This window comes from Trachemys scripta, chromosome 3 (genome assembly GCF_013100865.1).
Source record: "Trachemys scripta elegans isolate TJP31775 chromosome 3, CAS_Tse_1.0, whole genome shotgun sequence".
Lineage (NCBI taxonomy): Eukaryota > Metazoa > Chordata > Testudines > Emydidae > Trachemys > Trachemys scripta.
The window spans coordinates 103,030,082-103,045,496 of record NC_048300.1 but is presented as its reverse complement, the minus strand read 5'-3'; the positions used below and the strand labels follow the sequence as shown (position 1 = coordinate 103,045,496).

The window sequence follows — 15,415 nt, the reverse complement described above, 5'->3', positions numbered from 1 at the left end:
TATTTTAGGTTAAAGCAACAGTACCTTTTAATACCACTACCACCACTTTGGATTTACATTATATCCATCATGCAATGGATGCAGTCTTCTAAATGCTCACTGCAGCTGCACACGAGATTGAAGGCTTTAGGGATTTTTCTAAAATAATCCCCAAATCTCTTTCCTGGTCACTAAACTGGAGCACTTTCTGTACAGCAAACATTTCCCTTCTTTATTCGTTCTCCACAGCTTATAATTTTTCATATATCTGGCCTGAACTGCATTTTTCAAACTTAAATTACCATAAATTCTATACCTGGGGGCAGAGTTCCCATTCTTCCAAATTTAGCAAGACCATTACCGCCTAATGATAGATAATACTAAAAAGTGGAGTAGCACTGTTCATTTTCACTTGTCAGAAGTCAGTTCTGACTATTGTATAAAGAGGGAATGTACTCTGCCTCCTCTTCCTTCCTTTACACTAACTACTATTTTTTATCAGTTATGTAAAACATGTACTCCATTAGGTCTGTGGTATTCTTCTACAGTGTATTAACAAAGTAACGTCAATTTGCAAATTCCATCAAGTTAGTGATACACATCCTTCCTTTCCTTCTTCAACTGAGACTAGTTACCTCTAAGCCTTTTCCCCCCCAGATATTCTCCCATTTGATTCTTAATTTTTTCAGGCATTCCCCCTAATTGCTGGCAATCTCAGAAGCAGATTTCCCCACCTTCCCAAGGGGAGTTTGCCCAGGATCCCCTCCATTCTCTCGCTCTTCACTTCCAGACATTGCAGTATGCTCTTTCACCACGGAGCTAAGGTAGATTTTGACATTCTAAGGCCTGGTCTACACTGCGCACATGGAGGGGGAGGGAAGGGGATTGATCTAAGTTATGCAACTTCAGCTACGTGAATAATGTAGCTGAAGTTGATGTACTTAGATCTACTTACCAGGGTGTCTTCACTGTGGTAAGTCGACGGCTGACACTCTCCCGTCAACTCCGCCTGCACCTCTCGCCCTAGTGGAGTACTGGAGTCGATGGGAGAGTGCTCAGCGGTCGATTTATCGCATCTAGACTAGATTGCTGCCAGTCGATCCAGGGAGTAAAGTAGACAAGCCCTAAGCTTCCAAAGGCAATGAAACTATACTTGCCACAAATTGAGGAAAGCAGACTAATCCTCCACCAATAATCCAAATTGATTTTTTTTTTAAACTGTGAACATGTTTGGATTCCTGTTAAACTATTATGCTACACTAAAGGACAACAATTTATTAGTATTGTAAACAAGATCTAATAACTCCTCCTCTTTGAATAGCTCCCAGTATGTAGTTTTTGGTTACAAATAAAGAATAAGCAGTAATAAAAACTCCTGTGGAATTTTAAGCACTCTAGTAAAACTAAAATCAGACATACAATGTAACTTGGAAGTATCAAATAAACAATTTATTGATAAATTATTAGAAATTAGATTTTAACTGGCAAATGTTGATAAATATCCATTTCACCAACACACACAAAATGATGAGAAAATATTTCTATAGATAATAATTGAAATGTACAGATAGGCAAAGTAAGAAAAATGTTGCTTGAGAATTTAAGTTAAGAATATTTACTTTTTATATTTTGACACATGACATTGATGATTTGTTTTAACAGCTTAACTTTTAAAATCTCAGTGTCTCCTGCCATTAAATAATTATTGTCTGACCTCTGATTGTCTGCCCCCCCATAATTTCCAAAAACCTGAAAATGTAAAAAAAAAAAAAAAAAAAGCTTAAAAATAAACATTGATATTTCTGTCAAAAAATAATTTTAAAAAATCAAATTCTTCACAGCCTGCTTATCATTTACACTGAAGATAGCTATGCAAAACAGGAAGGACCTTAAATGCTTAGGACTTTAGGATGGGAGTTTTCAAAAGCACTGAGTGGTGGCCTGACTCTTCTCGCATTGAAGTGAATTGGAATTGACTTCAGTGGGAGCAGAATTTAGGGCAACAGAGAGCGCTTTTTGAAACCCCCACCATTAATACCAAGAAAAATGCACCCATGCATGGCAGTTAAGCTTGCAAAAAACATTGCAAAGAAACATTCACACTTCTCTAGTCACTTTGTCATTACTCCAGACCTATGTTTCTCCCCAAAACCATATTTGTGATGTGTGAAATTTACCCCTGTAAAAATGGCCCCCACACAGGGCCAGCTCCAGCGTTTTTGCTGCCCTAAGTGGCAAGAAAAAAAAAAAAAAAAGCCGCGATCGGCGGCACTACCACCGCCGCTTCATTCTTCGGCGGCAATTTGGTGGCAGGTCCTTCCCTCCAAGATGGACTGAGGGACTTGCCGCCGAAGAACCGGACGTGCTGCCCCTTTCCGTTGGCTGCCCCAAGCACCTGCTTGGTGCGCTGGTGCCTGGAGCCAGCCCTGCCCACACAGTAGGGCTCAAGTAGAATTTAAGTAGTCCAAAGGCCTTGTGGAATAGCTCTATAAAAGGGCAATTTATACCCTATAGCAATTGCAAGGAAAATTGCCAGTCCGTATTAACCTCTTGAATGCTGCAAATTTAGTACGCCCAAGAAGAATGCACCTGCCATACTGCTGAATGCAGCAGGTTCATTCTAAAGTTCCACTGTTTTCAATGGAGGAAAGCAGCATAGTGGGTGTGGCAGACTGGAAACAAATGGGTTAGCGTTTCTTTAACATGGAATCCTCCTCCATGCCAACTCACACACAACAGAAGCCTTCTAGCTGTAGCAGGGAAGAATGTCTGGCAACTACCCCTAGAGAGAGTTTTTGGCCAGTGGAGCCACACAAGTTATTGTTACACTTCTTGGGTGGCCAACAGTCTGTATCTCAAAGCACATATTCAAAAGAGCTAAGTGTGTTGGGTGCTGAGCTCTTTTGAGCTCTCTTTCATATCCCATGTGTGGATGCTGAGTACCTGAAAAATCTGGTCCTCCAAACGCACCAGTAAGTCTACTACTGGTCACCCATTTGTCACTTATTATATTATGCATTCTGGAAAGGTGCACTCCAAAATAGCTATGACAACTCACCTATGAATACTTGGTTTGTGAAACAGCTATTGCATGTCAACAAAGACAAAAGGAGGTCATTGCAAGTTTCAAAAGCTTTCATGAAGCATCATGATCACAGCACGATTAAAAACATTTTAAGCAATCAGAGATTAAATGTTTGCTGTGTAACAGAGTGACTCACCTGGGATCAGAATAGTAATAGCAGTCTGCACAGCTTTTCGAATTATGCTGTCCAAGGCAAACATCCAGTGTGGCTTGATGTGGTGATTTCGTAAAACTTTATTGACCTGATGACAGAGAATGCAGTTCAGAAATCATTTTATCCTCAAAGCTGCACACAGCTGATAATACGATATTAAGTCAGCTACACTGCATTAAAAACAGTGTTTTCTTTAAGTAACTTCATGGTGTCATTAGACAAGAAAATATAATAGCAGTGTTTCCAACTTTTGCAATATTGTTGCAAGTCTTGTGACATTTGTATTTTTCATAAAGTCTTAGCTCCTAGCGTCAAGTGGTTGCATGAGAATCTTAGCCTTCATTTTTAAAAAGGTAAGATTTTAGCGCTCAGGGTTGTGGAGGAAAGCTTAAAAATGCAAACCCTGAATGTTTCAGCACCACAGGGCAAATAAAAATAACCCTTTTAAAAAAACAAATCTCAAGACTTTTAAGCCAATCTCGTGATGGGGGGGGGGGAAAAGAGTGCTGACATGTTTTTTGACTGCTTCGGTTGGGAAGACTGTAATACAGTTGTCTATTTTAAAATAAAGATGGGTCAACCTCTTCAAAAAACAGTGTGAGGCTCTTCCCACTTGAATAAGAAAGGAGCAATTTCATACTAGTTTACTTAAATGGAATTTTGCTAATTCTTTTATTGCTTCTAGTCTGGTTTGGGAAGGAAAGAGGTTGTGGGTTTTCTCTGAAATTTAAAAATATCTGTAACAAGTTAAAGATTATTTTAGATTCCTTTCCCTTGCCCCTTTCCTCCTATTTTTTGGCCCAGTATAACCCTGCTGATTTAGAGGTGGTGGCTAATGAAATTATAGCCTCTTCCATACCTACTGGCATGGTACTGTCCTATCTGTGTATTCCTGCAGTGTTGCCTTCAAAACTTCATTCTCAACTACACTCTTAGCTCTCTGTAACTTATCAAAATATATTTTTCTGAGGCTGTTCCTTTCAAACTCTAAAAGGGCTGGAAGTGAGCCGAGAAAGGAAACAGCCAGGGTATGATGGGGTGGTGGATTATTCAAAAAACTTTACAAGGACACCTAGACAAAGTTGGCAGCAACAGCAGCCACTAGGTTTCACAAACTGGCTCTTGAACTAGGCCACCAGGGCTATACAGGAAAAACCAACAGCAGTAGGACACATAAGGGAGCAGGACTCAAAACTTTTCAGCAAGACAAATTAAATTACATTCAGAAGTTCATTCTAATAAAGATCCATAAATGCCTCATAGAAAAATTTCCTCTGTGGGGACTAATAGGATATTTTCTATGTCTTTTCCTTGGGTTTTATTTTGAAGGCACTTCATGAAAACAGGATCAGCTTATTTCTCTCTTCTGAAGGTTGTCATAATCTTCTGGTAGGAAATAACAGTGATGTCACAAAGATGATGATGTTTTTGGGGGATGGATGGAAGTTCAAATGAAGATGTGTTCTACTATTGCCCAAATCTATTCTAATTTCTTTATTACAATGGCCACTAGATGGCAGTCTGTCATGTTGTAAGAGAATTGCTAGCAAGCTGAATGTAGATCATAAGAAGAATGCTATGCTGCTGAATAAGCCCAACCACAGGGTTCAGAAACCAGTCAGGAAAAGTGTTGAGCACCTCCTGGGAGGTGTATTGACGTTATGAAAATTGAGGCTGCTCAACACCTGCCTGGAAGTATTCAGCACTTTGCATGATTGAGCCTTTAATGAGCACAAAGTTCAAGCTGATTTCCGCACTGAAGAGGCATAATGTGACTTTGTCAAGGAACACAAACATCCACAGTAGTATGACTAAGCACTTTAGAATACAAAACAAAACTTTTTTCCCCCGGTGCCTTGATCAGGATATCTTGACTATCAGCCCTTATTATTTCCCATGCGTCCTGAGAATAAAGGAGATAATTTCCCCCATTTTTAGCAATATCCTGATATTAGAGAAGAGTGTGATATCTCAATTTAAGCTGTTTTTCTATGATAGAGGTCTGAGGCTACACAGCTCCCACTGACTTCAATGCTTTATCTAGGTCCCCTACAACATTGGGACCTGGATTCAAAAAGTTCCTGTTTTAACTATTTCCTGTTCCCAGGAAATGGAAGAGGCCTGTCCTAAAATAAGCACTGTATTTGGAAGAGAAGAAAGTGACAGAAGAGAGGCCTGTGTCTGGGATGCTGAAATACTGTCACTGGGAGGTTTGCCTTGTAACCGAATGATATATAATGGGACAAAAAACTCCTACCAAAAGAGTCACTGTGTGGAAACAAACACTGACACTTACCATACAGACATGAAGTGCCACCCATTCTGATATCTCTAGAATGGTCCCTGTTCTCACACACGTGTGTCCTGTTTTCTGTAATGTCAGTTTTCAGGATACTAAAATTGCAGAACTCTTTCTGATTGGGATCGCATAGCCAGCCAGATTCTTCTCCCAAAATATCCCAATTGCTTTAAATAGTGATTCTCGGCCATTTGCCTTCACCAATAAATTGCATGGTGATACAAAGCTGCTTCTATCTGAACTTCTACCTCAATCTCTGAGAGTTGCAGTGGAGGATATGTATTTACTGCTTTGTTACTCTCCACCGGGAAAGAGAAATTCCCAATAAACCCCTGCTTCTTCACTGGGACTTTTCTTGGTAGGATCCAGGACTATTTTGTTTAAAGCCTTCTGTTTACATTCTTTTTATGGCCTCTTCAGCAGGCCAGCTCATCATCTTTTACCCAATGACAGATTTTACCGAACTTCCTCAAGTCAGTGGGCTTTCAATTCAAGATGTGGGTAATCTGGTAAATTTACTATGGGACTGAGTACAAAGTGGAAAAGAGGAGTGTATGAACAAGGTGGTCAACTTGGAAATAAGAATGTACATGCATCTGGAGTTACCATGACCTATGCCATGACAATTGTGACGTAGCTGTTCTGCTGTACCCATTATTGTGCACATTAATGGAGTTCAAGTATTCTGAATTGTGCTATTTCATGCTTGTGACATCATTAGGCATTTTATACAAAGGGAATGAGTCAGCGGTGTACTGCAATTTATCAAACATTCAGAGATTTTTTTCATTCCATTCGTATGATCATGGCTTAGATTTAAAGGGGCAAAGGGCCTCCTGCTTTGTATTGGATTGAATATCTGATATGGAAGGTTTGACTTTGTTGTGCATTATTAATGGGTTTGATCCATGACGTATTGCAAGACTAAACAGAACAGAGGGCAGGAGGAGGACATTCAAGGTGAAAAACTCCATGGAGGGAGACAGGAAACCATCCTACAATTGCTTTATTTTCTATGCTGGCCTTCTGGGGAAGTGGTATATAATTCTGTGCTCACTTATGCCCTGCACAAGACCAGGCAACCTTTTCAAATAGTCTCTCTACTTTTGGAGAGCCCTAGATTTAAAATGTTCATGGGGGCATCACCTTGAGTGCCCTTCTTTTGTCTTTATGTCATTTTAACCTCATGGATCCAACCAGGGCACAAAGTCAAATTCTCCCAATATCAGTTATTCAGCCCTGAATGAAACAAGATAACTTTTACCCCTTTAAAACAAGCGTTAGCAGAGAATTTGTAATAACATTTAAAGCAGGCTCTGGGAGAGCAATACTGCTTTTTAATAAGATGGCTATTTAAAGGGACTCCATTTCTGTGTCCTATTTATCATTGTGGGGAGTGCCAGTATTACATTAGCTACTGGCATATAAAAAAATAGCCATTTCATCATAGTTTGGGGTGAAGGTTTACAACTCAGATTTGGACAAATTTTGCTATTGGATCACTTGCATCAGGACATGAATACAATGGCAATATTATAAACTAGGTATGGTTTAGTTTGTTGGGATTTTTTAAATGCATTAATTTCTTAGCTGAGTCAAGTCCAAGAGATCTGTATACATGCAGCACAATTTTGTATTTATTTACCAAGAAACCCCCAACCATTACATTTTTTGAGGCTTTCCTACTTGAGGAATATGGTGTAATATTTTCAGAAGCATGCTGGACCCTCCTGCTGTTTATCTGTGAAGACCATAGATCTGGGGGGCGGGAGATAGCCATTGCGGTCAGGACATACTTGCTGCCCAAAGGATCGTATGGAAGCCAAGCCAAAAGCTGACTGTGGCAGAAGGTTCCAATTATTATTAGAATTGGAGCCCTCAAGTGTTCTCATTTGGGTAACTCTGGGCTGAGGTCAATGAATTTTCATCAGCTTATGCCAGTCTTTAATTTGGCCTTTTAACGGAGACTTCATACAGCAAAACTTCAGAAACTGTCTACTTACAGCATCTTGAAAACCAAATAGCACCAACTGGACTTGACTAATACCGTGACTGTCAAAATCTAATTCCAGTTTCAGTTTTGAAAGAGTGGTAGCAATGATTTTGCGATCAGTTGACCTTACAAATTCTCTGAGGCTGGCAACGAGAGTTGCAATGTGCTCCCATTTTAGTTTGGGTTCTTCAGCTCCCTGTTAGAGGAACAAAAAGGAACAAATTCAGCCTAAAGCACATATCTTAAATTGTATATCCAATCGTTTTAACCAATATGAGTTGATGCACAATAAATAACCTTTGCCCCCTCTACATTCCAGAAAATTTACCTCTAAAACAGACATTCCTTTAATTACCAAAAAAGTATGTGCTGCACATTGCCACTCATTTATTTTGTGCAAGTAATATATTTCAGCAAGATGTATGGAGAAATGCATATCTCACTGTTATTAAAACTTTTAGGTCCAGAGAGTGAAATTCATCCTCTGCTGAGGGCCACTACAAGGTGAAGTCCTAATGTAGGGCTTAAGTGGTTCTTCCTTGATGCAGAGTGCTTTGTAAGGGGTGAATTTCATCCTGAGTGCTTAACTCCAAGCAGAAGGTTCACCCCAATACGGAATTTTCACACTATAGCTACATTTACATATGGCCTGAATTTTTCACAGACTACTATCAACATACTGTGAATGCAATCAGTGATCTGTCTCATTCACATATGTGCTCACATTTCTGAACTCTCTACTTTACGTTAAAACTTCTGTCAGCTAAGAATATACCAAAATGCTTGAAAGGTAATTTTTGGAGAATACTACAGAAAGCAATAGGTGTGGGGGTCAGAGGTTTTTTTTTTTTTGTTTTTTTTTTAAAATAGCTTTCAGTTATGCCAGCTGAAATTAAATCTGAATTACAATTGTGGGAAAAGAAATATGAAAATATCACAAGTCATTAAAATAAACTCAAGAAAAATTTTAGTTACTCACATAATATTAGAGAGTTATTTTGATTAATGTCAGATAAATATTTGCAGAGATACCTAACACTGATTTCTGAAGCAGAAGAGCATGTTGCTTTTTGCTTCCTGCTATTTTTTCCATTCTTCTATCATGATTATGTCAAGCCTCAGGAATTTCTCTGTATATAAATAATTCAGTTTCGGCCTCTTCCATTTATTTACATTGTTCCATTGACACATGCACTGATAGTTATATCTGTTATAGCAGCACTTCAACAAATAGAGGTTTTTGGGCACATCTGTTTTACTTCCTCCATTTTTTAACCCTTCTCTACCACTATTTCAATGATTGATTCTACAAGAACTAGATAACCTCATTCTATTGTTATGGCAACAGTTTCTATCCACAGCAATAGTGCTAGGTACCTTTAGAAAGGTTTACCAAGCAAATCAGACTTTTAAATTTGAACCATAATTTCTTGATCAGACTTTTTTTAAAACCTAAATACCATGGACCATATTTTACATACAAAGCATGATTTAGAGCAAAGATACTCAGCCTTGAGAATGAAATGCAGTTACAGACTGCAAAAACAATGACAAAAATCACATCATCTGACTCCAGTGTTGCAACATTTGCAGTGTGATGAAGAATTGTTGATTATTCCACATCCTCCTGTACTGATGTCAGAATGAATCACCCAGAGTAGTGTCAGGAGGTAATGCATTATTATTGTGTGGCTTTCTGCAGCTCCACCTGACACTCTTCTCCCTCCCTCCACTTCTAACTGCTGTGAGGGATGGGGCTGTGTTCTTTCAATTGCTCCTTTTCATAGCAGCTTGAAAGGACAGGGATGCGTCTAGTCTATTTTACTTGCTATAGTCTGACATGAGACCAACTTGGGCAAAGGAACCAGCCAGATGCACGAACTCCAAAAGAGAGACATGTAACTCTAGAGCCACAGGTTGAATATCCCTGGCTTACACTTTTGGAGTTGATCAGACTGATCATTACATATATTAAGCCATCATCCTTTATTAGTCCTGTTAGAAAAAAAATGTTGGCAAAAATGAAATTTCATTAAAATGTTCATATATTTTCTTCCATTGTTCAAACAGTTGATATCTGTCCGCACACAGAGGCAGTAGTTATGAAGAAGGTAAAATACAAATGTACAGCAACACAAATATAATTTTGGTGCATATTTTTATCATCAATACAATTGCATTCTCTCAAGTCCTACATTATATCAGCCACCTATAGATTGTCAAACCTTATTTTGTGCCTGATACCTGGTTTAATATATATATTTACACATATGCATGTACATGCTTACTGGAAACCTGCAAAATTACATGCTATTTTTGTCTGCCTGCAAGTTATTTTACCTGAGCTAAGGCTTCCATTAAGTTCCTCACCACCTTCTCTTGGTCCTCTGTTAATATTCTGTGGAGAGTGGCTCTCCGTTCACTGTCCTTTTTTAGCATGAAGAACCCAGAATCTTTCTCTTCAGGTGAAGGAGGAGCACTATGATCCTCAAAATTCTCATCTGGGATGCTGAAAGTTTACATGATGAAAATTAACATTTAAAAAACAAAAAAACTACATTCCTAATCCGTGAAGCAACATGAAGACAACATAGCTCTTACCTCAGAAAAAGGGACTGGATTCCTTTTGCATCTTTTTCTCCACACGATTTGGCTCTTGATTTGAAAGAGAATGGATCAATTTTTAAGTCTGTGTCAGGTGAAACAGAGCCATATTCACTGCTACTGCTCGTATCTTCTACCAGAACAGGAACAGGCAAAGATATGCTCCGAAGGTATTCTACTCATGAAGGAACAATCAGAAAATTAGTGTTTCAAAACTATCACAAATGGTCTAAGCTACAATGGCTATACCTTAATTCTGAAAAGAAAGTTATTCTTTTAAGATGAGGCAGAAAAGGTAAACTCCAACCTCCCACCTCAGTTACACACACACACACACACACACACACACTATATATAAGCATTTTAAGATGTTACTGGAAAAGAGCTCTCAGCTACTGGAAGGAGTCATAACGTATTTTAGATGAACAGTTCTTAGAGACCTGGGACCATCTCAACTTACTGGGCATTATGGACTTTGTAAAGTTAAGATATAATAAACTCCCAGAGCTACAGTGCTTATGTATACATTCATTCCAGAGCACCTCTAAGCATTCTCTCAGAGTATTATATCTCAGCACAGAGGGTCTGTCCAAGACCCTTGCAACAATTTAATCCTTACATTAGGGGCCCAATCCTTCTCTCTTTGAAGTCAATGGCAAAAGTCCCATTGACTTCAATGGGAACAATTTCAAGCTTAAGTGGTGCTAGGCCAGGGATGGGCAAACTACAACCCGCCGGCCAGATCCGGCGCCTCAGGGCTTTGGATCCAGCCTGCAGGATTGCCCCTGTGGCGCTGCAGGCCCTGCGCTGCTCTCCAGAAGCGGCCGGCACCACACCCCTGCGGCCCCCGGGCGGGGGGGCAGAGGGCTCTGTGCATTGCTCTTGTCTCCAGGCACCGCCCCCCGCAGCTCCCATTGGCCAGGAACAGGGAAATGTGGCCAATGGGAGCTTCGGGGGAGGTACCTCGAGGCACAGCAAGGGCAGCACACATGGAGCCTTCCGCCCCCCTCACCCCCAGGGGCCGCAGTGCTTACTGGAGCGGTGCAGGGCTGGGGACAGGGCAGGGAGCCTGCCCTGGCCCTGGTATGCACTGCTGCCACCCCGGAGCACCCCAACTCCTCCCTGCACCCCCCCAACTTCCTGCCCTGAGCCCCCTGCCTGCACCTTGCACCCCAACTCCCTGCCCTGAGCCCCCTCACACCCGCCGCACCTCTCCTGCACCCCAACCCCCTGCTAAGCCCCATGCTGCACCCTGCACCTGTTCACCCCAACCCCCTGCCCTGAGCCTCCTACTGTAACCCGAATCCCTCCCGCACCCTGCCCCCAACTCCCTGCCCTAAGCCCCCTGCCTGCACCTCGCATCCCTCCTCTACCCCAACTCCTTGCCCTGAGCCCCCTAGTACACCCCACACCCCTCCTGCACCCCAACCCCCTGCCCTGAGCCCCCTGCCACACCTCACACCCCTTCCCTGAGCCCCCTCATACACCTGCACCCCTCCTGCACCCCTGCCCTGAGCCCCTTCCTGCACACCGCACTCCCTCCCACACCCCGCACTCCTTCCTGCACCCCATCCCCCTGCCCTGGCCCTGCATACAATTTCCCCACCCAGATGTGGCCCTCAGCCCAAAAAGTTTGCCCACCCCTGTGCTCGGCCCTTCACACAAGCCCGCTATACTAAGCTAAATTTGACCCTAGGTGAATCTGGATGATAACCCGGGGTTGGTTTTTTTGGACAAAAGTGTGACACATGCAAGTTAACTTTGGGTTAGCTTCTTCTATAAACAGCACACTTGCTGTTGTGGCAAGAAGGTTCTGAATTCTCATTCAAACTTAGGATGACTAGACTGCAAGTGTGAAAAATTGGGATGGGGGGAAATGGATGTCTATATCAGACAAAGCCCCAAATATTGGGACTGTCCCTATAAAATCGGGACATCTGGTCACCCTATTCAAACTCTTATATGGCATCTCAGAGTTTAGATAATTGAAAAAATGATTAAAAATGGAGATAAAGACTACTATTCCAAGCAAAAGTCCCTCTGACACCTTGCTGTTTCAGATGCCATGCACCATTTCGACTGGAACTGTTACTATAAACAACAAGGCCCATGATAGGCAAGATATTAGCCACCTGCCCTGCCAAACTGTAACCTAACCTGATTATATACAGCAGCGGTTCTCAAGTGGGCTGCGGGGCTGAAGCCAGAAGGTGTGGGGCTGAAGCCCGGATCCCCAGAGCCCTCCGCCGCTCCCTCCCCCCCACAAGCATGGGGCTGAATCCCAGAGCCCCAAGCCCTAGTGCTCCCTGTGGGGCACAAGCCCTGAGCCCCTGAACATGGGAACATGGAGGGCATTTCCCCCCTCCCCCCCCCAAGTGCAGCACAAGAGCACGGCAGTCTCGGGGGCAGCTCCACACTTCCCCCCCATCTCCTCTCCCCACCACCTGGCCAGGTTAGAGGTGGGAAGCAATGTGGGGCAGCTGCTGCTCTGGCTGGTGCCATGGAGCAGACAGCAGCAGCGTTCCCTCCTCTCCTACTGGTGACCCACGTTGAAACTGCTCCTCAGCTCCCAGCCCACTTCGCTCACGCAGCCGGTAAGAGCCGCCTGGGCAGGGAGACCTGGCTCCGTGGCTGGCAGAGCCCTCAGGGAATAGGGACCGCAGGGGAGTCCTCCCAGTGCACAGCCCCTAATACTCCTCTCCCTACCCCCTGAGCTATGCTCTCCCTGCACCCTGAGCTACCCCTTCCCTGCACCCTAAGCTGTTTTCAAACTTTTTGAGCTAAGCCCCACACCTTTGAGTTATAATTTTTGGTTGTGTGCCCCACCCCCCCAACCCAGACAGGCTGGGTGGCCTGCTGAGATAAGTCAAGGAGTGGAGGTAGCGCTCCCTCCCTGGACCCTGCCATGCGGAGATGGCTTGAGCCCCACTGGACCCTTTCCCCCCTGCCCCAAAAATAGAAGTCAAACTATGCTTATGCCCCAGGCCCTGGCCCCAAGACACACACCCCTCGGCCCCTGCTGGGCCCTGGAGTTTTTATAGCATGTCGAAGGGGGCCTCAGAGAGAAAAAGGTTGAGAATCCCTGATATACAGTACTTTAAACCTATGTGATAAGGTTATGGCTTCCTAAGAATGATAGACTGTTTGGTTTGATAACTGTGTCCAATTATCTCATCTGTGCAGTTTTTAGGTGTGGTAATTTACCCGCAGAGTGAGTAAATGATTTTCGTTCTATCAACATAGTTACACGTTTTGAGGAAAAAATTTAGAATATTAAAACTCACCATTTGAGTTAGCTGAAAGAGCTGTGGGAGGAAAAGCAAACAAAAATATTCATCATATGGTAAATTTAACTGAGCAAATATAGTGTAGGTAATAAATTCTTTCCTCTCAGTTGTACTGTGCATGCTAACAATATCTAGACTGTCATTTATCTAATCAGTCTCTGATTTCAATTGAAAAGAGAAATTGGAATTTAATCTATTTTTATTTGTTTTTTTTCTCCAAACAAGTTAACATGGGGATTTAACATTTCTTCTTTATTTTAGGTATCTTGATAAAAATGTTTTCTTAAATGCTGCAGGCATTTTTTCCACATTTAAATAAATACATCACTTATGCTGTCAAAGAAACCACTTGTGCTCCACAATTTAAAACCAAAACCAAAACCAGTGGTATAATCTGTGTAATAACTTTGTATACAGTAGCTAAAGTAAGAAGATTCTTCTATTCAGTTTAAGTTTAAAATAAATTTCAAACATATTAATATTTCTAGCAATGGTAACCCTTAGAAAAAATGAATCTCAGTTTGTTTTAATGCCTGTCATAGAAATCAAAGCTTTCAACAAATTTTGCAGTCTTTTATATTAAACTATTTTTGCTTTGTAATCAACAAATGTTGCTTATTAATCGGTTGTGCAAGTATGTTTTAAATTAGAACATTTATAAGGACTTTCCAAAACTATACAAAATACTTTATCTGGAACATTTCCATACAAGTGGTGATAGAATTATGCTCTTATAAAATCATAGGACTGGAAGGGACCTCGAGAGGTCACCTAGTCCAGTCCCCTGTTATAGACCTATTCTGTTTCCATAGGTCATAGATAAATAGAGGTTTATTGCTGAATATTCATCAAGACAGAGGATACATTGCTTTAGTCTCAGAGGTTATGACCTATGGTTATAGGAAACAGTCTCTTTAATGAGGTAAAAATCTACCAGATACATCTGATACAATTACCTGAGAGTTTTGTTTGGGATTTTCTCTTCTTGCTTGAAATCTTTAAAAACTCATCTACAAGTAGTTCATTAGCAAAAGTTCGCTTGTCAGGGTCTGGTTCAAAGCAACGCAGTATGAAGGCTTTGGCCTCTGCTGACATGGATTCAGGAATCTCTGGGTGTATTTTAAACATTCCCACCTGAGAGAAATGAAAGAGTAAACTAAGAGAAACCAGAAGTCTTTTCTCTTACACGTTGCTATCTGCTTTTGATACAGACTTACTAAAACCTCTTCCTTAAAACCTACTGAAGTCAATGAAACAAAATCACCATTAATGACCTGCATTTTACTAGAAAATCTGAAAAATTCTCTCGCTCCCAAAGAGGGTCTCACAGAAAGAGGATGCACAGCTCACCATGTTAAAATGGAATAGACATAAAAAAAAGTAAACAGATTTGTGAACAGCCTTTTGTTGCTCCATTTCTGTCTTCTTCAAAACAATACAGCACTCCCCCTCAATTGAATCACATCAGATAACACAGGTTTCAGAGTAGCAGCCGTGTTAGTCTGTATCCGCAAAAAGAACAGGAGTACTTGTGGCACCTTAGAGACTAACAAATTTATTTGAGCATAAGCTTTCGAGGGCTACATCCCACTTCTTTGGATGTAGCCCACAAAAGCTTATGCTCAAATAAATTTGTTAGTCTCTAAGGTGCCACAAGTACTCCTGTTCTTTTTTCAGATAACACATTCATTCTAATATGCTCGTTAAAGACGCTTTTCCTTTATCTTATCCTTCCTGTTCTCTCACTCTCTGTCTTTTAATAGAGTCATAAGATTTCCTTTGTTTACAAAAAACAATGGACCTGAACAGAATGGTCTAAGAAAGAGGTCTTACCTTAAACATAGCTGCCTGTGGCTCTCCCAGTTCATAAAATGGAGGCTTCCCTGTGGCCATTTCAATGATGGTGCACCCCAAAGACCAGATGTCAGCAGCTTTTCCATAGCCTCGTGGTCCTTTGTCTATTATTTCTGGTGCCATATACTGAAGGGTACCTGATTAAAAACACACTTTTTTA

General features: G+C 41.5%; 1 protein-coding gene across 3 annotated transcripts in view; it reads right to left on the bottom strand.

Moving 5' to 3' along the window:
- MAP3K5 (mitogen-activated protein kinase kinase kinase 5) overlaps positions 1-15,415 on the bottom strand; it is a 150,549-nt gene that overhangs the window by 9,400 nt on the left and 125,734 nt on the right. For all 3 annotated transcript variants that reach the window (XM_034765574.1, XM_034765573.1, XM_034765572.1), the window contains 7 exons: positions 15,235-15,392; positions 14,358-14,535; positions 13,399-13,419; positions 10,112-10,289; positions 9,851-10,019; positions 7,521-7,706; positions 3,201-3,306 (listed from right to left, as the gene is read on the bottom strand). In XM_034765574.1, the coding sequence (XP_034621465.1) occupies positions 3,201-3,306; positions 7,521-7,706; positions 9,851-10,019; positions 10,112-10,289; positions 13,399-13,419; positions 14,358-14,535; positions 15,235-15,392 (996 nt within the window). The remainder of the gene's footprint in view (positions 1-3,200; positions 3,307-7,520; positions 7,707-9,850; positions 10,020-10,111; positions 10,290-13,398; positions 13,420-14,357; positions 14,536-15,234; positions 15,393-15,415) is intronic.